The following is a 23634-nucleotide window of genomic DNA, read 5'->3' as shown; positions in this document are numbered from 1 at the left end:
AAAGTATTATTAACATAAATTTTTTTTGGGTCTTTTTAATGGTGGACTATTAGGAAAAAAAGTTCTCCTAATTTTCAAATTGTTGTGGATGATAGGGGAGGTGACAGTGAGGGATTGGAGAGGGGTAGAAACTAGAGTGGTTGGGGTTTGGAGAGAGAAGATGACCAGAGTTGCTTATTGCTGAATTATTATATTTTTTTATTTTTTTTATGTATTTATTTATTTTTGTGCTTGTTGGGTGTAGAAAGAGAATTATTGAATACATTTGAAATTTCAAGATAAAAAATTAATAAATTGGGTGTAGAAAGAGAACAAATGGGTCCAAACAAAATTCCCTTTCATACATCGGCCATAGCCAAAGAATCCAATGGGTATGGTTAAGTGTGGTAATCTGCCCTTTTTAAACTCGATGTGGCGGATATGATAATATCACTCCCACTCGAAAATCACCCCATAAACCCGTTTAACATATTATAAATCATAATATATGGTTTGGATATGATTTTGTTGCAGTCCTAATGGTTTAGAAATGTGATCGTATAAATCTTATTGAATATTGGATATCCTTGTAGGATTCTACCATATCGTATCTTTAGATATTATCATTTAAAGTTGTAATACTATTGGAGTAAGGAATTTACCTTCCCTATTACTATAAATAAAGACACAATGGGGGTAATGAGTCGATTTTATATTATATATTTTATCCTCTTCTTAGTATCCCTTAGTAATTATTTTGATGAAATTTGATACTTTGATTTACATTTATAATGTAGGACTTGTGATTTCTTCTTAAGTAAAAAGTGACCAAACGAATGAATTTTGGTGTGATTCAAATTGGAGGATGTTCGTGAGCCTTTCAACTTATTTCTATCAAAATTTCAATTTTTTCTACCAAGTGGTTTATTTATGGTGATGAAATAAAAGACCAGAGCATGAAGCTGTCAAAGTGATGTTTTGGGCTTATTTGGGCTTTTTGGCATCCAAGATGATGTGTTTTAAGTTGGGGTCCTTCTACAAATACGTTCATAACATTTTAATTTTTAAAAAGAGTCATCTTGGGCCTGTTTTGGCAGTGCCTAAGGCCCTGAACGAGGCAGATCAGTTAACCGACATATTCTCTTTTATATTATGGGATTATGTTTTTTAGTTTCTTTTAACTTATTTTGTTTCCTATTTTTCAAGAGACCTTTTCTAAGACCATCTCCAATGGTTGGGCTAAAAGTCAAATATTTTAGCCCGGAAAATTTAGCTTTTAGCCCAGAAATAACTTTTCTACTCCAACCGTTCTGGCCTAAAATTTTAGCCCGGGATTATTAAAGAATGAACTTAGGCTATTTTTTTTCTTAAATTAAAATTTAAAAAAAAAATAAATATGTAGATTGTCGTAAATTAATTTTATAAACATTTGAATCTAAAAAAATTTAAATTCCGATAAATATTGAAAAATCACTAAATTTCCCACAAAGCAAGCCGTCAACTTTTACCAATCTTTCAACCCTGGGCTAACTTTCAATTCACCAACCTTTTAACACCAAATTTTCAATTCACCAACCGTTGAACACCAAACTTTCAACTTTCACCAACTATATAAACACCAAACTTTCAACTTTCACCAACCATTCACCACCAAACTTTCAGAAATCATCCTCTATATAAACATATGTCCAATATTTGTTGATCACACAACCTTTCAACCTTCAATCATCCTCTATATTCACCCATATTTCAACTTTCAAAGAGTTTTTGTTTCCTAAAAATCCTCAATATCTCATCAATGGGTGATAGAAGAAGGCGTAGTATGGCAATGCAGATGGCACAATACCAAGCAAGGATGGAGATTGAGGATGCAGAATTGTTCAATGCTGAAGTTGAACTTATCAACTCGTTTATGCAATCTGAGCACCATGGCGAATCTAGCCATCGTGGTTCTGTCACGGGGCGTTCATATGTGCAGCGTGATAGAGAAGAGTGTCATGATCGAATGATGAAAGATTATTTCATCGAGCGTCCGAGATTTCCTGCTCATGATTTTCGGAGGCGGTTTCGGATGAGGAGAGAGCTTTTTGAAAGCATCTTGAATGCAGTTGTCAATCATGACCACTACTTTGAACGGAGGGTAGATGCCACAGGCCGACAAGGTCTATCACCTCATCAGAAGCTCACATCTGCTTTTCGCATGCTAGCTAATGGATGCTCTGCAAACTCAACTGACGAGTATTGCCGCCTTGCAGAAAGTACTGCTATTAAGAACCTGAAGCGCTTCTGCAAGGCAATTGAAGGCATATATGGAGCCACATACCTCCGCAACCCAAATCGTGCAAACTTGAAGAGGCTTCTACGCAAGGCAGAAAAAAGAGGCTTCCCTGGCATGATAGGAAGTCTCAATTGTATGCATTGGGAATGGAAGAATTGTCCTACTGGTTGGGCTGGCCAATTCAAGGGCCGTCATGACAAGCCAACCATCGTGCTCGAGGCTGTGGCGTCTTACGACACATGGATTTGGCATGCTTTCTTCAGCGCTCCTGGATCAAACAACGATATCAACGTTCTTTGGTCTTCTCCTTTATTCGATAATGTTGTCAATGGATGGGCACCAGAATTTCAGTACAAGGTAAATGGTAATAGGTATGAGCTAGGTTACTACCTAACTGATGGTATTTATCCTAGTTTTCTTGAAACTTTGCAATGATTTTATCCCACAAAACCTTCTTATTTTGATTAGTGTCAACTGCACCATCTTCGCTAACAGAAACTCATGCCAAGCATAGAGCAACATCTTCCTCACAAGTCCAATTACGACCTCTAATATGCTCTCTTGCCATGTTGAACAATTTGGAAATGGAAAGAAATGGTAGAAAGATAAATTAGAAGAATTGTAAGAGATATTTGAGTTTTGTGTGGATGTTTGAACAAATACATAGGTATTTATAGAGTTTTTGGGTGAATTTTGAGTTAAATAATTTTTTTTTAATTATTTTAACCGTTAGATTTAAATTTGGGCCGTTAGATCTTTTTTTTTTTACCGTTAGATTTGATTATATTTGATCTCAGCCGTTGGATTCAATGTATTTTAAAATAACATATTTTAAAAAATCAAATTTGAATCTGGACCTTTGGATCAACCAACGGTCCTTGAAACGCAACCGTTGGATTGCAAAAATAGCCGTTGGAGTTCATCTGGGTGGCCGACAACCCGCTGACAGCGGGGCCCACCCTGTCGGGCACGGTGGCGCGGGGGGGGGGGAATCTGGAAGGAATTTGGCCCAACTTTAACATTTGGCATTTAGCCCAATGTTTTAGCATGGGTTGGAGATGGTTTGGGGGGGGGGAATTTGGCATTTAGCCCATTGTTAGAGATGGTCTAAGAAGAATTTTATTTTGTAGTAGTATAAATAAGGCTAATCAGCCATTAAGGTTCACTATGCATCAATTTGGAGAACTCGGTTAGAGAGCTTTTGATGATTCAACTTTATTTTTACAAGGTGTTTTCTTTCCTTTTTCTTAATAATATATATTACTATGATTATGTGTAACTAACTTTCTTTTGCTAGGGCGAGGCCATTAGCCTTAGCATGGATATGTAGTCTTTATTTAAATTGCTTATTATATTATGCATGCATGCTTTTGAATTATTAATAACTATGTTTAAATTATCTTTATGTATTAGTGCTTCACGACTATTATGATGTTTAGATAAGTAATCAGATGTAATTCAGTTGGAATATCATTGAAGGATTGAGTATGGTTTCTTGTGATTGACAATTGTAATTTCACTTAAGGAAAATATCACATTCTTAAGGGTTGTGTGGTTTTTCAAAAAGTTTTCATAAAGCTTAATGAGTCTTGCATGTTCTATTTGATCTAATATCACAAGCGGATTGCATGTTAGATAAACATTATTACTTGAATATCACGATGAGAATATGCATAAGGAAAACCTGACCTTCAAATTCACATGTGAAATTCATAAGTAATTGGTAAAACTCCATATGACTGTTAAGATGACGGTGGAACCCTAATACTTTTTTAACTTGATTTCCAAAACCGTTTTCTTTTGAGTTTATTTTAGTTTGCTGAATCTTTTAAATTGTTTTTTATTAAATTTGTTTTTGTTATTTTTAATTACAAAATCAATCTTTTATAAACTTTGTTTTAAATAATTAATTAAAATTTGGTTTTAACAGAAATTATTTTAAATAATCCATGTGGAGAACGACCTTGCATGAGCATTCATACTACAACTCCCTTGTACACTTGCAAGTATTTTTAAGTATTTTTATCTCTCTTTTTATGGATGGTAAAAATCCTATTAAGGGAGATCAAACACCTCATAATTACATCAACTATCTCTTCTTGCTCCCGGCACATCCCCTCTCTCTCTCTTATAGTTGTTCAGTTAAATAGGACTACATCACATTATCAGCAAAAGTCTAGCGTAACTCTAAGAAAACTGACGGTAAGGAACTGAAGGTTCATGGAGGTCCTTCTACAAATTCAAAGATTCAATTGTTTCTTGCCAATCAGGTTCTCCTAAAATCCATGTTTGGTATTGTCAACAACCATGCATCATTCACAAACTCCTTACATATATATTTACCTTACCATATATATATATATATATATATATATATATATATATATGTGTGTGTGTGTTTGTGCATAACGCGCAATTTGAGAACCTCGGTTGTCACATGGTATATTTCATAACTTTCTCCTATGTGTATGCGTAAACATTAGAAGAAAAAGTTATGAAAAATATTACAGCCCCAAAGTGCAAGCTCATCAACTGCAAAATTTTGTTCACATCTCTCCTACGTGCATGCGTAAATGTCAAAAGAAAAAGATGAAAGTGCCCTCTTTGATATGAGATTGGAAATATATGAAATGTAGGTAAAATATCATTTTATGATTGGCTTTTAAGGAATATTTTCCAATCGAGTCTCCTTTTAAGCCCTTCGCAACAATTGTCTTGGAAAAACAAGTGAGTATTCACATTGGAATTGAGCTATGATGAAGTAGAGAATAGGGTTTTTATCTAAAATGATCTTTGAGATTGACATAACTCCTTATCTTGATCCTTGACAATGAAAATCGATTAATGTGGTCCTTGAGTTTGTCCACCGTAAATTATTTTAGTCATTCTGTAAAAAATATGTTACTATCCTCGTTAAATTGTCACGTAAATGACCATGTGAACCCGGTTGTATGTAACTGCAAATTCATTGAATTGATATATGCTATCCAAGTATTCATCAGCACATCTATTAGGGTTTTGTATCCATTGTCCCTCCATATTGCCTAGAAACAAAATAAAACCTCAAGGATTATAACAACTTCAATTATGACTTGTCACCTTATGCCTCCAAAAGGGCCCTATCCCATTCGGAAATGCAAAGTTATGTGCCGTAATCTATGGTTCCATCATATTAGATTTCGATGTGGAAAAAATTCAGCAGCATGTCCCTGCAATTCTTCACGATGTTGATATAAAATACCTATCATGCACTCAAAGAATGCAAAGAGATGTTACCAAATTTCCCTTGATTGATCGCAAACTACGGCACATAACTGTGCACTCCCAAATTGTCCAAAAAATAGGACAATTCAGTAATTAATTGGACAGCAGTCATGCTCTCGCATCCGTGTGCGAAATCCAACTAATTTTCAACGGGAAAGTAAGCTTTTATGAACAAAAGCGTACGAAGTTAAGTACTATTAACTCTATACAAGACAAATTTTTTTTGTCCATCACGTACAAAAATGTTTCATACAAAATATTTTTTTTTTCATCAAACTATAGAATTGTTAAATTAGTTGTTAAATTAGGGAGTCAACAAGGTTCAAACCCACACCTTGATGCAAGGGCAACACTCATCTCCATCACTGTTGTAGGGGGCCACTTGCTTTCATACAAATAAATTAGTGAAAAAGGTACATGTGGAGCCCAAAACAATCCCAAAAATTCTAGAGGTGACACATGGACTTTTGCTCAAGAAAGAAAAGATTTCCTTCATTAAATGGGCATGCTAGACCTCAGATTCTCTCACGTGCAGTTCAACATCTCTGCAGTATTCTAAAAATGGGCATAGGCAGCCGCCTAGGCGCTGGGCGGTGGCCAACCACAAGGATTAATGCAAAATCAGGACAGGGATTAGGTAGGCGCAGAGGCGGCCTAGGCGGCCTAGGCGGGCCTGGGTGGCCTAGGCGGCCTAGGCGAGCCTGGGTGGCCTAGGCGGTCTGGGAATTTCAATTTTTTTTGTGTTCGAACTTGAGAAAGGATGAATGCAGATTAGCTGTGCTCTAGTTTTTCTAGATTTCATAAGCTTCTAGTCTATGTTCTTGCGAAGAGGAAGAAGATGAGAGAAAATTAGTTTCTCTCTCTTCCTTCCACACCCACGTGATCACTTTCAAACTATTTAATTTATTTATTTTATTTATTTTTTATTTGTTTCTATCCATTCAAGTTTGGACAGCTAGCATCTTGACTTTTCTAAAAGAAAAAAGGCTGTCAGTCCATCCATAGCATCAAGTGCTATTAATTTTTTTTTCATTAAAAAAACATAGATTGTCAGGCTGTCAGTTCATAGCATCAAGTGCTATTGATTTTTTGGACTTGTTAGATAGCATTTTATTATTCTTTTACTATCTTATTCAGGGATTTCATACAAGTATAATTTTTTTGTAAGTGTCAGTACACACTTATTTACAAGATATACAAGAAATTTACCTAAGTCAGCCTAAGCCACCTAGGTGCCCACCTAGTCGCCTAGGCGCTAGGCGCTAGGCTGCTGCCCAACTAGCGCCTAACGTTTTTTAGAACCTTGTATCTTTGAAGGACCATGTAGTTGAATACAATTGTCCTTTGTTCACTTGTTCTTGGCAAGGAAAAGTCAAAGTATTAAAGATAAGGATTAATTACCCAAATCCTGTTTTTGTTACATTCCCAATTGAAGGTTGACTCCATTCAAGTAAGTAATCTCTATTTCAATCAATATGGATATCTGCTCCATATCTCAAGATATTATTTCCTATTTAATATCTTAAGAATATTCTTTTCATACACCTTGCCCAATAAGATGCTGCCATGTGCAGGGTAAAACCTAACACTATGGCCGACCTTCTTCCCTCTATGTATATATTCAATTCTATCAAATTTCGGTAATCTTTTACTACACTAAAAGGCCATAAACACTTACTCTTTTAAGAGAAACTAACTTAGGCATCAGAGATGCATTGGCCAACCCTATCCCCACCTTGTGGGAAGACTTAAGTCTTTGATCAAAGGTGTTGATTGTTTTGCAGGTGCCTTCTGTAAAAGCAAGAAAAGGTAAAAATTTGCATCAGCAATACCTCCAAATTCGTTATTCACCGTTAATCGCATAGAACAATGCCTATACAAAACAAATATAATTTTGTTAGTTTGAATTCACAATTAAAATATACAAAATCAATCGCTTATCGGATATAAAGCAAGATAGATCGAGAAAGGGAAATGAGGTGGAGGTGGAGGTGGAGGTAAAGGAGAGGGAGATTGAGGGAGATAGAGGGAGTGGAGGACGAAATTGAGATATGGAGGGAGTTAAGGACAATTTTGAAGAGAGATGAGGGAGGGAGAGGGAGAGGCAGCTGCTGCAATTTTTTTAGTTTTTGCGTCTCTCACGATTGGCTTTCTGGTAATAAAGACGACATCTTTGCGCGACGAAGGCTTCGTTGTGCATAGTGTGTTCGTGCGACTATTAATCCATTTTCATTGCACATAGCATCTTTACGCGACGAATCCCCTTGACCATGTGTTTTTTTTTTTTTTCTATTAATTAGTACTCGTGAGTAATTTTTTTAAACCACATATTTAAAGAAAAAAAAATTATTTAATCCGTCTATACAAGGTAAATAAAATTGAGCAAATAAGTACTTAAAGTAAATCTTTAATCCGACAACAAACGAAGAAAATATTTAAAGTGCCCATAAATGTTAAATAAAAACATTTGCTACAATCTGGTTACATTCTAAGAAAATATTTTATTCCTCCATAATAGCTAAACAAAAAAAAAACTATTCCGCTGGTGGTGCTTGTGTACTTCACTCGACGTCATACTTTCACTCCCAGTAACGCCTCTTGATTGAATATGTTATCGATGAAATTCATTAGGTTAGGGTCCCTTTCATCAATAATATAATTAGCCTGTTATGGTAAACATAATTAATACTGTAATTATTATATAAAAATAATTATTAAATTACTAAATGACACTTACTGATAAGTCATCCAACATAAACTTCTTTACGTCCTCTGGCACTTTTTTCCAAGACACCCACTTTGAGGACATTTATTCCGCAATTCTGTCTTAATATCATGCGCAAGCAGAGCATGTGACTCCCTCTTAGATCCCTTGAAATCATTAAAGTTGATTCGCCTGGGCCCGTAATTGCTTCCCATTTTGGCCTATACAGTCATTCTCTTGTTTTTTTTTTTTCTCTACGGAAACCAAAAAAATTTCATAAAGAAACTAAGTTATTCATCTAATTTTATGATAATGATACTAATAATTTTTTTTTTCCGCAACAAAAACAAAAAGTATTAAAACCATATTGATATTACCTTTCGGAGATCCTTGGCCCTCACATCCTTGGTTAGTTGGAGCAGCATTGAAATCAACCATCGTATAGAAAAGTAAAACAAGAATTGGGACATAAGGGGTTTGGGGAAGAAGCAAACGAGGGGGCCTTGACAGTTTTGGGGAAAAGGATGAGAGGAAAATGGAGAGTGGATCTATGATTTTATATAACCTATGAAACCTTTGAGTGACGAAAGATTTGTCATGCAAAGCTTGCATTAATTAATCCACCTTAAATGTCTAACTGACCATTCCAAGAAACTTTGCGTAACGACACATTCGTTGTGCAAGATTTTGGCAGGAAAAAGCATCTTCGCGCAAGATGTCAGCGCCAAGTCCCTATCTTGTTGCGTCTTTTCTCAAACTTTGCACAATGAATATTTAGTTTCGTCGTGCAAAGGCGTATTGCCCGACGAAAACCCTCATCACATAATTGTTTTCAATAATTTTTTATGGTCAAGCCATCTCTGCACGATAATACCCTAGTTTCATTGCAGAAGTGTCCATTGTGCGACGAAATTTGATGCATCATGTAAAGTTTGGCTGCGCAAGTGTTTTTTTTCTAATAGTGGTAGTGAGAGAAGAGAGAAAAAAAGGCTAAAAGGAGAAGGAAGGAGGGCTGCTACCGATTCCAAGCCTGTAGCAAGGGCCCGCGTCTAGAGGAAATAAAATAGAGTTCGGTGTTTCTTGGATTAGCTATTTTATGAAAAAAAATTCCCCCCCTTGAAATTGCTTTGGTTTATTTTCTTGCCGTTTGAAGCTTTAGCCTGCTTAAGGTATATCTCGTCTTGACCTCTGTTGTTTCTCTTTGTTCTCTTTTTAATATCTTCACTCAATTCACCCAAGAAGGAAAAATAGGTCAAATTGCTTGATATAAAAAGACATCACCTTGTTCAGCTATTTGAATAACAGTCATTATCCAAATTCTTTTCTAATTACTCAAAATCGTTATAATATTATTTTTGTCAAATAAATCGTTTATAATATTAAACCATTGATATGTGGTAGATATATAAAAATACTAATTAGTGAGCACATTAATTATTCTCCAGCTACCCAAGGACAGCAGATACGGTCTTCCTGTTCATGCAACTACATCCTCAAGTCCAAATTGTCCTCCTCTTTGCTGTCTAGCTTAGAGTAAAAATATTGCCTAGAATTAACAACAACAAAAAAAAAACATAAATTCGACATGCTCCAGTTCTTGTGCTATATATAACTCCAATTAATTTGTCTGCTTATTTATTAATTCTAGCTCCTATAACTAAACAATAGGTATGGGAGGGCTCAGTTGGAACAACTTGGTGAGATCAGAGCTATCAGCATCCAAGTTGAGAGGTGGAAGAGAATACTGGCTATAAGTAGAGCTGCCTGCTCTTCTAATCTCTTGCATGGTGAGTAGGGCTGCAACTGTGTTCCTAAATATTCCTTCTCCGGCGACCGTTACTGCTTCTTTCACTTCTCTTTTTCTCTCTTCTTCCTCCACTGGGAACACTGCATCTATGGTGCTCTCACATGCCTTGACCAGCTTTGAGATATTGTCAGTTGTAAAAAATGGCTGCTCCAAAATCTTTTGAAGGAATGGCAATCTCAGTAGGCCACCTGTTCTCTTGTCATACTTCTTCAGTATCTTAGCCAACCCTACAAAACCCAAAAATTGTTAAGTACATGTCGAATCATGAATGATTTGCAAGGCTTGTTCCATGCGCTTGAGACGAAGATGACCCTCGGCCTTGATTGGTGTGGGAAAAAAGTTTTACATATTACGCTCACTCGCACATACGAATATATATATATATATATATAGAGTAATTTATTAGTAGAGGGGAAAAAGAAGAACGGGAAGTGGAGGGTGGAATGTAAGTTCTTGAAGGATTGCTGTATAAAATTGGAATGAGCTTATTAATTAGCCTCATCAACCATGGACTACCTGTGTAATTGACGTTGCTGTAGTTCACCAAGAGCACCATCTCGCCGTGGAAATCAACAATGTCCTTCCTAATTTTGCCCATTTCCTCTTCATATTTAGTCATTGAAGGCTGTCTTCCATTTGGCCCCCATTTATCAATTACTCTTTGAATTCTCTGCTGTAATTCCTGCATTCACATTGTATAGATATATGCTGCAGTTAGTTTTTTATTTGTACTTACAACAAGCACCATTTTCAATGCCTTCATTCTTTTTAATAAAAAATTAAAGACAGCAAATATATAGCATATATATGTGATTGATTTAACATTAATATTCATAAAAAAAAATTTGCAATAAGAGAATCAACAATGTGGTGGGTGAAGGAGGACGTAAGATGCAGTGTTTGCTTTTTTATAAAGGATAATTATATGGAGATCAAATTTATATATCAGATTTGTAAATTAAGTGATGTGTCAATAATAAGAAATAAGTACGTAAATTGATATTTAATTAATAATCCAATCATCTACGACCACATATGGTTTACAAATTTGGTTCAAAAAATTTAATTTCCCTAGCATTTTATCTAAAAATTAGTTTACAAAATTTTATCTAGAAATTTAGTCTTCCTAGCTAGCATTGGTGGCAAAGATAGATGGGGGTGAAGAGGGGCAGCCGCCCCTCCGCTCGCCAGAAAACAAGGCCAAGAGTGAGTCCTAAGCTTCTTTGATTCGGCCCGAAACTGGAAATCTAGAATGGTGGTTCTGTTGAGCAGCTCCCCTGCGCGCAGGGTTTGTTTTTATTAAAAAAAAAAAATTTTTAAGTAAAAGCTGTCGTTTTACTTCTCCATTTTGAAAAAAAAATTAAAGTATTTTGGGGGGACCAGTCATTACCCCGTTCCTCCCCAATCCCCATCGCCCCACTTTACCAAACACGCAGCCCTCATCCTTCCCAATTTTAGGTAAATTTGTATTTTCCAAATTTATATTATTTCAAACCCTAATTGATTATTTAATATGAATTATGTTCAATTGGTATAGAATTATAGAGTATTACCCTGATATGGTTATTGACTATTGATTATTGAAATGAATTCTATAATTATTGATGAATGAAATTATTGTTTAGGATAAAAATTGAATTCTTGATCATTGACTGATTAATTGAATTATTGACTAATGTATACGATTATTCATATTGATTAATTGAATTGTTGGTCTGATCAGTTAGTAGTCATATTAGTATAGTCTACTCTAAGATTAAGAGTCTAATATATTTTTGTTTTCCATTATATAGTTGTGAATATATCAAAGGTTGAATGATAACATGGTTGTTTACATTGAGAAAAATGTATTTGATTTTATTGATAATGAGCCTATTATGTAACGTTTTCATGACATGAAATCTTGTTGGTAACAATTGTAATTTTTTTGTATTGATAAATTATGGAAGACATTACTTTTGGATTTGGTTGTTGCCATTTTTTTTTAACTTTGCACTCTATAAGTTCGCCCCTCCCCCGACCATTCCTAGCTTCACCACTTAATTGTCAATTTACAAATAAAAAGATCGAGTTAACCCAACCGAGTCAACGACTGGGCCAAAACCAGGTAATCCAAATTGTCAGTGAACAAGTAGTGTTGTCTCTCAGACAAACTATGTATTAAAGCACACAGTAGATCTCAGTAAAAAACCTGTTTAGACATTAAAGATAAATTATAACACAATCGAGAATAAGCGTACCTTATTCCGGATAATGAAATCCTCCTCTTGCTCCATAAAAAACGCATTAAACTTCTCAATCTCATTGTTCAACAAGTAAACAAACTCAGCCTCAGTTTTGCCGTACTCTGATGCCTGTTCCAACAACATGGGAGCTGAAGAAATCAGCTTCACAAGCTTCTTCAAATCCTTATACGACAAGAACTTGTCGCGCCAACCCGGCAACGTCCCATGCATTTGCTGCTTCAATCTCTTCCCAAACTTCATTAGCTAGGGTTACAAAGTTGGCGTTTGGTTACAGAGATTTAGTGGGATTTGCAGAGAACCAGAAAACAAAAAGTAAAAATGAAGTGTAAGAAGATAGTCGAAGTGCTATTGGGAGAGTTGGGAGGGAGGGAGGAGAGAATAGGGGAAGTTTTTATTAGGAGGAAAGAGTTGGTAGAATATTAGGGAGCATATGCTTGACGTGATGAAGTGGCTGTTGGAAAAGGTACAAATTGAGTCGTCAAAGTAAAAGAATTCTTCGGCATATTCGTTACTGTGTTTGGTCATAGTTTTGGAGTTAGTATTATGACCACTGGACATTGACCGACTCTACTCTATGATGGGATTGTGCCATGTATATGCCTTTATTAGAGGCAACATTTGGAAAATCCTTTTAGACACCGTCGTCGTCAAATAGTGTTACTAATTCATGTGTGCTACAATATATAGAAGTAAATTTCTTGAATTTAGAGTGTAATATTCATAAATAAATAAAAATTAACATACTAATAAATTAATAACACAACGTTATAGTACGATATGATAATAAACTTGTCTAGTTACTAGGTCATCAAATTAAGAGGTTAGGTTGGCAGTACAATGCTTGTGGTTGGCGCCATAGATTTAGTTCATAATCTAAGAGCTCTGATTGGTGACGTACAATTTGGCAGTGGACCACAGTTTTAATCAATGGGGTTGAGAACTGAGATGAGAGACTGACTGAGTTCAGCCTAGTAGTAAATCTATCTTCTACTATATATATAAAGCGAGAGGTAGTGAACAGTGGGATTTGATGTCACCGGCTTCCACAAAAATAACTGAACCAAAATGCCCCTCAGCTAAATAAATTCAAAATCAACCCAAAATAATATAGCAAATTATGCAAGGGTAATTTGGTAATTTGATCATCATAAAATATAATATAAATATAAGTAGGAAGAGAGAAAAGAATAAACAAATGACAAAGTTGAGGGTGCCACATGATGGGGGAAGAAAAATATAATAAAAATATAAGAAAACTTATGAATGTTATTTTCAAAACGTCTTAAGAGGCGGGTAGTGTTGTTGATAAAAAAAAATAATGAAACAAAAAAATATTGAAACAATTCACGCATATAAATAAATTTAAAATGTATAAGTCGCGCGTAGAGCGCTGTGATTTAAAAAATGCCTTTTGCACGCGGTTGTTTATTAAATATTATTTCTCAAATTTTAAACACTTAAGAGGTGCGTAGTGCTGGTTATAAAAAAAAAGTCTCTCGCACGCGCATAATAATGTGATTCAATTAGTTGTCAAATGATCATTTTTTTTAACAAACGATGTTATCTACACTAAGGGGAGTGAGTGGCCTTAGCCTCACAATGGGCTAGCAATCAGTTATTTATTAAATATTATTTTTCTAATCTTAATGTAAATTCAATAAAATGTAGATGGAAATTGGAAGACCGCTTTTATTAATATGGATTCAGTTGTTTTGATTAGTTAAAATACCGCTTCTATTAAATGTATTTATTATTCATTTCCATCTACATTAATAAATACATTTAAAACATGTAAATCCCCCTTCTGCACGCGCGTGAGCGCGTGCATAGAGGCTATTTAGTGATTAAGTAAGAAAACTATTATTAACACTTCATAAATCTAAGAAAGTTTAGACTAGTAGTAAATTAGTGATTAAGTTAAAAAACTATCATTATCACTTCATAAATATAACAGAAATGCTAAAGATTCTCTCAAAAGTGAGACTTTCCATGAACTCTCTGCAACCTCATGCTTTCATGGGATACTTGGTGTGGATGATGGCTCCCATGTCGTGAGTCAACAGGCTGTTGACTTTGAACCGATGTCGTAGGTTGTAAACAACCATGTCTTGCCTTATGTTATGTCGGTGATACGTTGATCAGATCAGGCTTTCTAGATTGATGAAGCTGATGCCGTGGGTATAGTTACTAACACGGTGGTGGTTGCCTAGGTAATGTGGAATACAAGCCACCTTTCATTCGATAACATTATTTCATAAAACTAAATAATTTCTAATATTCCTTAAAACTAAATAATTCTTAAAATTCCTACAAATTTCTAATATTTCTAGAAAATATCTGATATTTTTAAAATTTTCCAATAATTATAAAATTATAATATTTCATTTAAAAAAAAAAGAAAAAAAAAAAGCAATTTCACCCACCCAAACCCACCCACTGCCACCCAAACATCATGCACCCAGCCCTTTCCCTTCCCCACCACTTTCCACGAGCCTCCACCCCACCCCATTCCCCATACCTAAACCCTAAACCCAACTCATCCCCTTTCCTTGTACCCATCACCACCCACCCTACCCCCTCTTCTACAAATTCACAAATATTCACAGCATATCACATATAAATCAAAGCCATTTGTAGTGTAAAATTACTAATATATATAAAAAAAAAAAATTAAATTTGAAATACCTCTGATCTCTAGAGTAGGTGCCAAAGAAGAATGAGAAGCAACCCAAAAAGAGAAACAAAAAGGAACATAACCTAAACGGAATAAAACAATATTGAAGTGCTTATTGTACAACTTTGGTATGATGTTCTTCCAACGTGATCATTTGGACTGAAGAATGCACCATCAGAATTCCAGCACCTCATGAATGAGGTTTATTCAGATTTCTGCGAATTGCATAATCTACATAGATGATATGCTAATCTTTATTGAGACCATCTCCAACAATGGCTTATAACCTAAAATTCCCCTTTTTTCCCCCTCAAAACCCACTCTAACCCATGTGCTAAATAAAACCTAAAACCCAAAACTTAAAAGAAGGCCAAATACCAGCCTGTTTTTAGGCCAAAAGTCATTATGGGCCCTACCTATTGTGAGTGAAACACGGGCTGTAAAGCCCACTTTCCCTTCCGCCAGACGCGCACGCGCCGCATGCGCCCGTTTTTGCAATCAGCCGACAGCCCCACGTGGGGCTGTTCCCTCAGCTTTCAAAGCAAAAGCAGCCTAACGGCTACTTTTTGTAATCCAATGGTGACTTTAAATGGGCCGGTGGTTAATCCAATGGTCCAGGTTCAATTTTTTTTTTTTTTTTAGTTTTATATTTATGTATTTATTGAATCCAACGGCTTAGATCAAATATAATTAAATATAACGGTAAAAAAAAGATCTAACGGTCCAAATTTAAATCCAACAGCTAGAATAATTTTAAAAAATTATTTAACCTAAAATTCAACCAAAAACTCTATAAATACCTATGTATTTGTTCAAACATCCACACAAAACTCATTTTTCTCCTACAATTCTTTCAATTTTTCTTTATACCATTTATTCTCATTTCCAGAATTTTCAAGATGGCAAAAGAGCATGTTAGAGGTCGTAATTGGACCTTTGACGAAGATATTGCTTTATGTTTGGCATGGATTTTGATTAGCGAAGATGGTGCCGTCGGCACCAATCAAAATAGAAAGGTTTTATGGGGTAAAATCGTTGATAAGTTCCATGAAATCTCCAACGCCGGTTGAAGGGAAGTTGGTGGTGTTTATGATCGGTGGAAGATTATCAACAAAGTGTGCACTTTGTGGAAATGAAGCTTGGAGAGAGCCATGGTTGACATGCCTAGTGGAAGGGGTGCCTCAGAAATTGTGAGTTTATTTGTTGATATTTTAGTTGTCATGTACATAATAGTATTTTGCAACTAATTGTTTTTATGTATTTGTTGCATAGGGTGACAAAGCAATGGCAATTTACAAGACAAGAACTACACCAAAAAATCAAGCTTTTAAGTTGCATCATGCTTGGAACATCCTCAAGGATTGTTCGAGGTGGGGAACCGATGCGAACCAACAATGTGGAAGATTATTTCATAATGAAGCCCCACCCCCAAATGATGTCAATGAAGGTGTGAATTTTGCCGACAATGAAGGTGTTGAACAAATGACCCCAACTTCTTCTTTTGCAAGGCCCCCAGGTAGATATAAGCAAAAGGAAGCAAAGAGAAAAGGGAAGTCCCAAGATCCGACACGTGCACAATTTGCTAGCGAAATGACAATAATGAACGAAATCCAGTGCCGTCGGCAAGAAGAATCGGCCCAAATGCTTTTGGCCATGAAGGAACAAAGGGATAGGGAGCAAGAAAGGTACGAAACTAATTTGATAATGGAGGACCTCGACAAATACACTCCAGAGAGGAAAAGATACTTACGTGGTAAGCAAAAGGAAATTTTACGAAGGAATGCCACAAGGAGTATATTTCAAGATGATGATTCATCTCAAGACTATCACCCAAGTCCATCACCAAGTCAAGATGGTGAATATCATTATTAAGTTTATGTAGTCTATGAGTTTTCGATTGTATTAAGTTTATGTAGTTTATTAATTGTTTTTTTTATTTTTTAAGTTTATGTGGTTTATTAATTGTCTTTTTATTTTTTAAGTTTATGTGGTTTATTAAATGTCGTTGGTATTAAGTTTATGTGGTTTATCTTGATTTTCATGTATTGATTTAGTGATTTTTCAAAATTGATTGGAATTTAAATATTTTTAGGTTAAAATGTTCATAAAATTAATTTAGGATAGTCTACATAAATTTTTTTTTTTAAAAAGTTAATTTAAAAAAAATAGCCTTAATTCATTCTTTGATAATCTGGGGCTAAAATTTTAAGCCAGAAGGGTTGGAGTAGAAAAGCTGTTTCTGGGCTAAAACCTAAATTTTCTGGTCTAAATATTTTTAGGTTTTAGGTCACCATTGGAGATGGTCTGAAGATATTATACAACACAAAATACATCTTACAATATACCAAGACCTGACTTACCAAGATGGGTTAGTTTTGTCTAAATCCAAAATGAAGCTAAGAATGACATATGTGAAATTCCTTAGCCTAAAAGGGATCAGAGTTGTAGATACTCGGGATTGGATGTGTCTTATTCCTTAAGAACACATTGTCGAAAAGATTAGATAATTCCCTGATGAGCTTAAAGGAAAAACACACATCTAGCAATCTCTAGGCATTATCAATTATGCCTCCAATCACATCCCAGGACTATAAAAAACGACAAGAAAGATCTCAAAGCATTTAAAGAAAAATGTTGAGAGATGGTCATTGGAAGCTACAATAGCAATCAAAGAGCTAAAACAATGGCGCAAGAAGCTTCCTTCTTTAAAGATCCTTATTGTGTAACCATGATTTTCCATGAAGATGAAACGTGGCACCTTGGGTAATAAAAAGAACCGGAATGCCTATAGCCCATAAAGTGTAGTCTAATAATCCTAGTCCAGATGGCTAGGCTTAAGCCCATTGAAGGTATTATTTGTCTTCCAAATAATGAATCTTAATTCAAGTTAGGATATCTTAGGGATTAGGCAACGTAATCATAGTCTTAGGAGAATTGGATATCTTATCCTATATTCTCTCATAGATATTCTCCCAACTTAATAAAGATTACTTTCCCTACAATGACTCACAAGATCTCTATAAATACTCTAAATTGGACATTTATCAGAGAACTTCTACCTATAATACGGATCCTTCATTTTCTGTACAAGACTACTAAACACATATTTTCTCTACACCTAACAGAGCATCATCTTTCACTATGCTACTGTCTGCACCTAGACACGTCCATGGATAACTCATCTTCTTAATGCTTCGACATAGGCTATTTGTCAATGATGGTTCACGATGTACATCACACCATTCTTTCTTATAACTACACTCGTGATTTGATTCTCCTTCCAAAAGACATGTACACAGTCATATTCGGATTCAACCACACCTCCAATCAACCCCATTCTCTCTTGCAGGAGATCATGCACAATTCCAACTAGATTTCACCTCTGTCTTTGTATGTACGCAAATTTGGTTCCAATAATTGATGCTTTTATTGAGAGTGAACTCATATTTCCCAGCTAGAGAAATATTTCATTATCATGCACATTATAAAAGTTTGTCAAGTTTTTTGTTTCACTTTGCGTAAAGTAATGATTTATATCTTAATCATGTTATTCTCAAACATGGAATTTTGGATACAAGTTCCTACCTAAAGCTTGTCCAATATTATATAAATGTAAAAAGTAAAAAATAATAAATAATAAAAAATGAAAAAGGATGAAAAACATTAAGTATTGGCAAAAGACAAGACAACTTAAATGTGAAAAATATAAAGTTTCAGATATAACAATACCTACATTACTTACAATACAAATAAAGTCTACATGTTCACTATTTCTTTTTGAAAAGAGAATTTACATGTTGACACCAAATTGCATTTCACCCATTTGTTTATGATTGATAAATTTTACATGTTGACTTCTTTGTATACTACATTCCGTATTCTGTGCCAAGGAAATACAATATTTAACAAACTTTCTAGCAAGCAGTTCTGAGGATTTTTTGGGTTAATTCATGTTCTTGTGCCAAGAAAATCATCTATCAAATTCAACTACAAATGAGGCTAAGCTTCTATGGAAATTGTCCATAGCTAATACAACATATACCAATAAATAAATTTATCCCAAAAATCATGCACAACCTGCAATGCAGTAACAAACTCTGAAAACCCTAAAAATCCATGTCTTACTATCAATAATCGCCCAAAACCAATTGAAAAAAGGGTAACTTGTCGTCCAATAATAGTAAAATGCGCGTCACACACATACGTGTATGACTCACTCTCTTCTTCATCTCACACGTTTATGACTCCATATCTCTTCATCTCACACGTGTATGTCTCATCTTTTCTCCATCATACGTCTGTCTCCCTCTTTCCTTCATCTTTTGCGGACAAATCTAAAAAGATTAGCCTATTTCTTGGCTGCAAGCTTGCAATATGCCGTTCTTTATCACTTAAAAATGATCAAAAATTTGCATCTCTAAATCAACTTTTGGGACTTCAAATGTTGTAATAAGGGTGTTAAGGGAAGCTTCAGTTTAGTCGTAGGTGTGGGTGTGGTGTCAAGGGGTAATGGTGGTGGAGAGGTATGTTGCTGGTGGTTATGGAGAGATGGAAGAAAATCATATTTCTTTCTTTGTTCTTTGTTTTCTTATTACTCTCAAACAAACACTCGACTCATTCTTGGTTTTTGGTTCATATTGCATTTCAAGAATCCAAATTTAACATTTTATTTGCCTTAAGCAACAAAAGGCTTCAAATATAAAATAACTAATACTCACTAATTGAAAACAAAAAACATATGTAAAGACGTATTAATTAAAAAGAGAGACATCCGATGCTGTACCAATCATAATCACTATATGTATCAGTTGTTTCACCATCTTCATCATTTCCAAATAGCAAGTCCTCTTCCTCTTCCTCATCCTCCTCCTCATCTATCTTCGCCTCCGCCTCATCCATATGTTGCCTCATTACACCAAACATTCCCAAACCTCTTGATAGGAGCATATTTAGGCGACTTACTTAGCTTGTTTTCGTGCATCTATGTTGTTAATTCATAGTTGTTTTAGTAGTTTAAGCCATTTTCGTGTGTTTTTAGGTTCATATGGCTAAGGAAGCAAAAAGATGCATTTTGGAGCATTTTGGAGCAAAATTGGGCTTGGAATGGATAGCATATGCTTGGAGCCAAAGTGTTGGACGAATTTGAAAGCCTTGTATGCACTTTGGACATAAAACAAAGGGCCTAGCCCAATCAAACAATCCTTTGAGCCATGCAAAACCTCTAGCCCAATCAAGAACCCTTAGCCACATGCATTTCCACCTTCCTACTTCATCATTTCATCATTGCACCACCATTCACACACACATGCACCTACTATTTCATCATTGCACCACCATTCACACATTGCACCACCATTCACACACACATGCACTTACTCTTTCATCATTGCACCACCATTCACACACACATGCACTTACTCTTTCATCATTGCACCACCAATTCAACACATGCATTTCCACCTTCCTACTTCATCATTTCATCATTGCACCACCATTCACACACACATGCACTTACTCTTTCATCATTGCACCACCATTCACACACACATGCACTTACTCTTTCATCATTGCACCACAAATTCAACACATGCATTCACACAGCAACAACCTAGCTTTTTTTCCATCATTATTTCATCCACATGCACTCTCAATCATAACAACCACATTCACTCTTAAACAATCACCCACATATTCTCCCATTCCCCCTATAAAAACCCATGCATTCATACACAAAAATCACATCTCATTTTCATACACAAGACACCATAAACACATCCAATCTTCCCCTTTGCCGCAAGCTCCCATTCCATTTCTACACAATCTCTTCTCTGCTTCATTCCATTCCATACACTCTCCCATTTGCAGAAACCATTCAACCTTAGCCGCTCCACCTTCATTTACAACACACTTGGAGCACCAACACCGAAGGCAACTCTTAAGGGATTTCAACATCAGTTTTGCTTCAAGGGTTCTTTCTTCTTAATCCTATGTTCACTCATGTTATATATTTTTATGTCAAACCTTTTGTAAACATGAAGTGTAACTAATCTCTCTCTAGGGATTCGATGTAGCCTTGCAAGATTGCCATGTAGTTAATTCAGAATTCTCATTTAATCTATCTATTTCTTGTTTCATTCTCCGATTTAATTGTGACTTAGTGTGTTGATTTTAATGCTTGATCATCATTTGAATTAACCACAGGTTGTTTAGCCAAGATTAAAGCACACATCATGCATAATCTTGGTGGATATGTGAATGAATGAAGGGAATGTTTTGCAAACATCCTGCTGAGTGTTCCCTTTGGTTTTGTGAAAGTTTCTTGTGCACTACATATTCTTGATTAGGAACCAAAGTTGCACATCACAATTAGGCTCATGATTAGAGAGACATTTGATCAAATCCACACATCATATGGTTGATCATATCTAAGTGAAACAAACTCAAGAAATAGGTAGATGATTGAGTATAAACTGATTTAACAAACATGGCCTTGGGTTAGCAATGGTAAAATCGAATCCCTAGCTTCATCTCCATTGGTACTATCTCATTTTATTAGTTGTTGATTCATTTATTTGTGTTTACTTCATTTCCTTATGCTTTCAAGTTACAACAACAAATCTGCCTACATTGATTAGTTTTATTTCTCTAGTAAAAAGTTCTTGCAAAACAAGTGATTATATAGGTCCAATTAGTCCCTGTGGATTTGACACCCTTACTTGTGCCATTATACTAAACATATTCTAGCACGAAGAAGGAAAACCTCAATTAAAATGGCGCCGTTGCCGGGGACTGATTTCAGTCCCTTATAATTGCTTGTTTTGATATTAAACCTTGTTCTTTTCATTTTAAGTAGATTTCTGATTTTTATTCAAACTTGTTTTATCTTGTTTCAGGTAGTATATGTCAAATAGACTTGCTGAATTAGGCCAAAGAATTGAACGGTTAAAGGGCAACACTTTGGAAAGCTTTGTGCCAACAAGTTCCTCCATTGTCCGTGAAGAAGAGGAAGGGAAACCGTCTAGTCCAACAAGTGAAGGATCGGAGCACTTTAATTGGGAAAAAGAAGAAGAGATGGCGGGCGACCAAGATGATCTTCGAGCTTTGGAGGATTTTGCTCAACCAATCATACCAAATTCACCTTCATGCATCTTGCTGCCCACAGAAGCTAGAAACTATGATCTTAAATCTTCACATTTCCATATGTTTCCTTCTTTTTATGGCTTACCTAATGAAGATCCTTTAGCTCATATTAAAGAATTTTACAATGTTGTGAGTGGTTTACCTTTACAGGGAGTAAGTGAAGCAAATCTGAGGATGAGAGTGTTCCCTTACACCTTGAAAGATAGGGCCAAGGGTTGGTTAATGACTTTAGTACCTGGTTCACTCACCACATGGGATGCCGTGGCTAAGAAGTTTTTGGAAAAGTTCTTTTCCACTCAAAAGACAGCCACATTAAGGGGACAAATCTTCAACTTCAAACAAGATGATGGAGAACCTTTCAATGAGTGTTGGGAGCGCTTTAAAGGCCTTTTGTTGCAATGTCCACACCATGGGTTACCTCTTCACTTACAAATGCAAATTTTCTACGATGGACTAACCCAAACATGTCAATCAACTGTTGATAATGCAGCAGGTGGAGCTTTGAAGAAAAAGAATGCTCAAGAGTCATATAACATTTATGAGATGTTGGGATCTAATGCTCAACACAAAGATGTAAGGGGTAAGAGAGTTGGAGTATATGAAACAAGCTCTAATCATGATCTTTCTTTGCAGGTAGCTAACCTAGAAAAGAAGCTTGAATCTGTGCTCAACATGGTGCCAAAAGCAAGTGAAGTGTGTGCCATTTGCAACATACCAAGCCACCTTACTCATCAATGTCCATCTAGGGAGGCTTACCCCGAGTATGTCCAAGAGCAAGTGAACCTCATGAATTCTTACAATCAAAGGCCAAGGAATGATGTGTATTCCAATACATATAACCCAAGTTGGAGAGATCATCCCAATCTTTCGTGGAAGATCAACAATCAATTCCAAAACTTCCAACCAAAACCTACTCTTGAGGATACGGTTAAATTGTTAGCCCAAAATACCTTGCAATTCCAACAAACCACCAATAGCACTCTCCAACAACATTCGGCGGCTCTAACCAAAATGGAGACACAATTGGGGCAGATTGCAGATGCCTTGAGCCAAAGAGAGGTTGGAAAGTTTCCAAGCCAACCTGTGATACTCCAAAGGAACCAAGAGCAAGCCAAAGCAATCACTACACTTAAAAGTGGTAAGGTTATCAATAATAGAGTTGGCAATGAAGTTACTAATGAATCTGATCATGTGAATGCAGGGGTTACTCAAGGAGAAAATGAGAAACCAAATGAGGAACCAAGCCATGCTATTCTTGAAGCACCAAATCTTCACAAGGCCGAGAAACCTTACACTCCACCAATACCATTCCCTGGAAGACTTGCCAAGAGCAAGCAGGATAAGTCATTTAAGGAGATTTTTGATATTCTAAGTAAGGTGAATGTTAACTTACCTTTGCTTGATGTCATTAGGAACATGCCAGCTTATGGGAAGTTCTTCAAAGAGTTAAACAACTACAAAAGGAAGTATGGACCACATGAGAAGGTAGTGGTGTCCGAGAATGTAAGTGCCGTGTTGCAAAGAAAACTTCCACCAAAGCTC

General features: G+C 35.7%; 2 protein-coding genes and 1 non-coding gene across 3 annotated transcripts; 1 reads left to right on the top strand and 2 right to left on the bottom strand.

The window, feature by feature from the left end:
* Positions 1–1666: 1666 nt before the first annotated feature.
* LOC137744378 (uncharacterized) lies at positions 1667–2697 on the top strand. Its single transcript, XM_068484207.2, has one exon. The coding sequence runs from the start codon at positions 1778–1780 to the stop codon at positions 2690–2692; it is 915 nt and encodes a 304-aa protein (XP_068340308.2). The 5' UTR covers positions 1667–1777; the 3' UTR covers positions 2693–2697.
* A 6930-nt stretch (positions 2698–9627) lies between these two features.
* SPX3 (SPX domain protein 3) lies at positions 9628–12658 on the bottom strand. Its single transcript, XM_068472283.2, has 3 exons — positions 12273–12658; positions 10549–10714; positions 9628–10259 (listed from the first exon to the last, which is right to left on the bottom strand). The coding sequence occupies exons 1-3, from the start codon at positions 12516–12518 to the stop codon at positions 9883–9885; spliced, it is 789 nt and encodes a 262-aa protein (XP_068328384.2). The 5' UTR covers positions 12519–12658; the 3' UTR covers positions 9628–9882.
* Positions 12659–22397: 9739 nt separating this feature from the next.
* LOC148695694 (small nucleolar RNA R71) lies at positions 22398–22508 on the bottom strand. The gene has a single exon (XR_015964943.1). It is a non-coding gene; the product is annotated as a small nucleolar RNA R71 (small nucleolar RNA).
* Positions 22509–23634: the final 1126 nt, after the last annotated feature.

Source organism: Pyrus communis, chromosome 7 (assembly GCF_041283825.1).
Source record: "Pyrus communis isolate YQ-2024b chromosome 7, ASM4128382v1, whole genome shotgun sequence".
NCBI classification, from domain to species: Eukaryota; Viridiplantae; Streptophyta; class Magnoliopsida; order Rosales; family Rosaceae; genus Pyrus; species Pyrus communis.
Note: the sequence above shows the minus strand (reverse complement) of the source record. Positions and strands in the feature narration are given on the sequence as shown.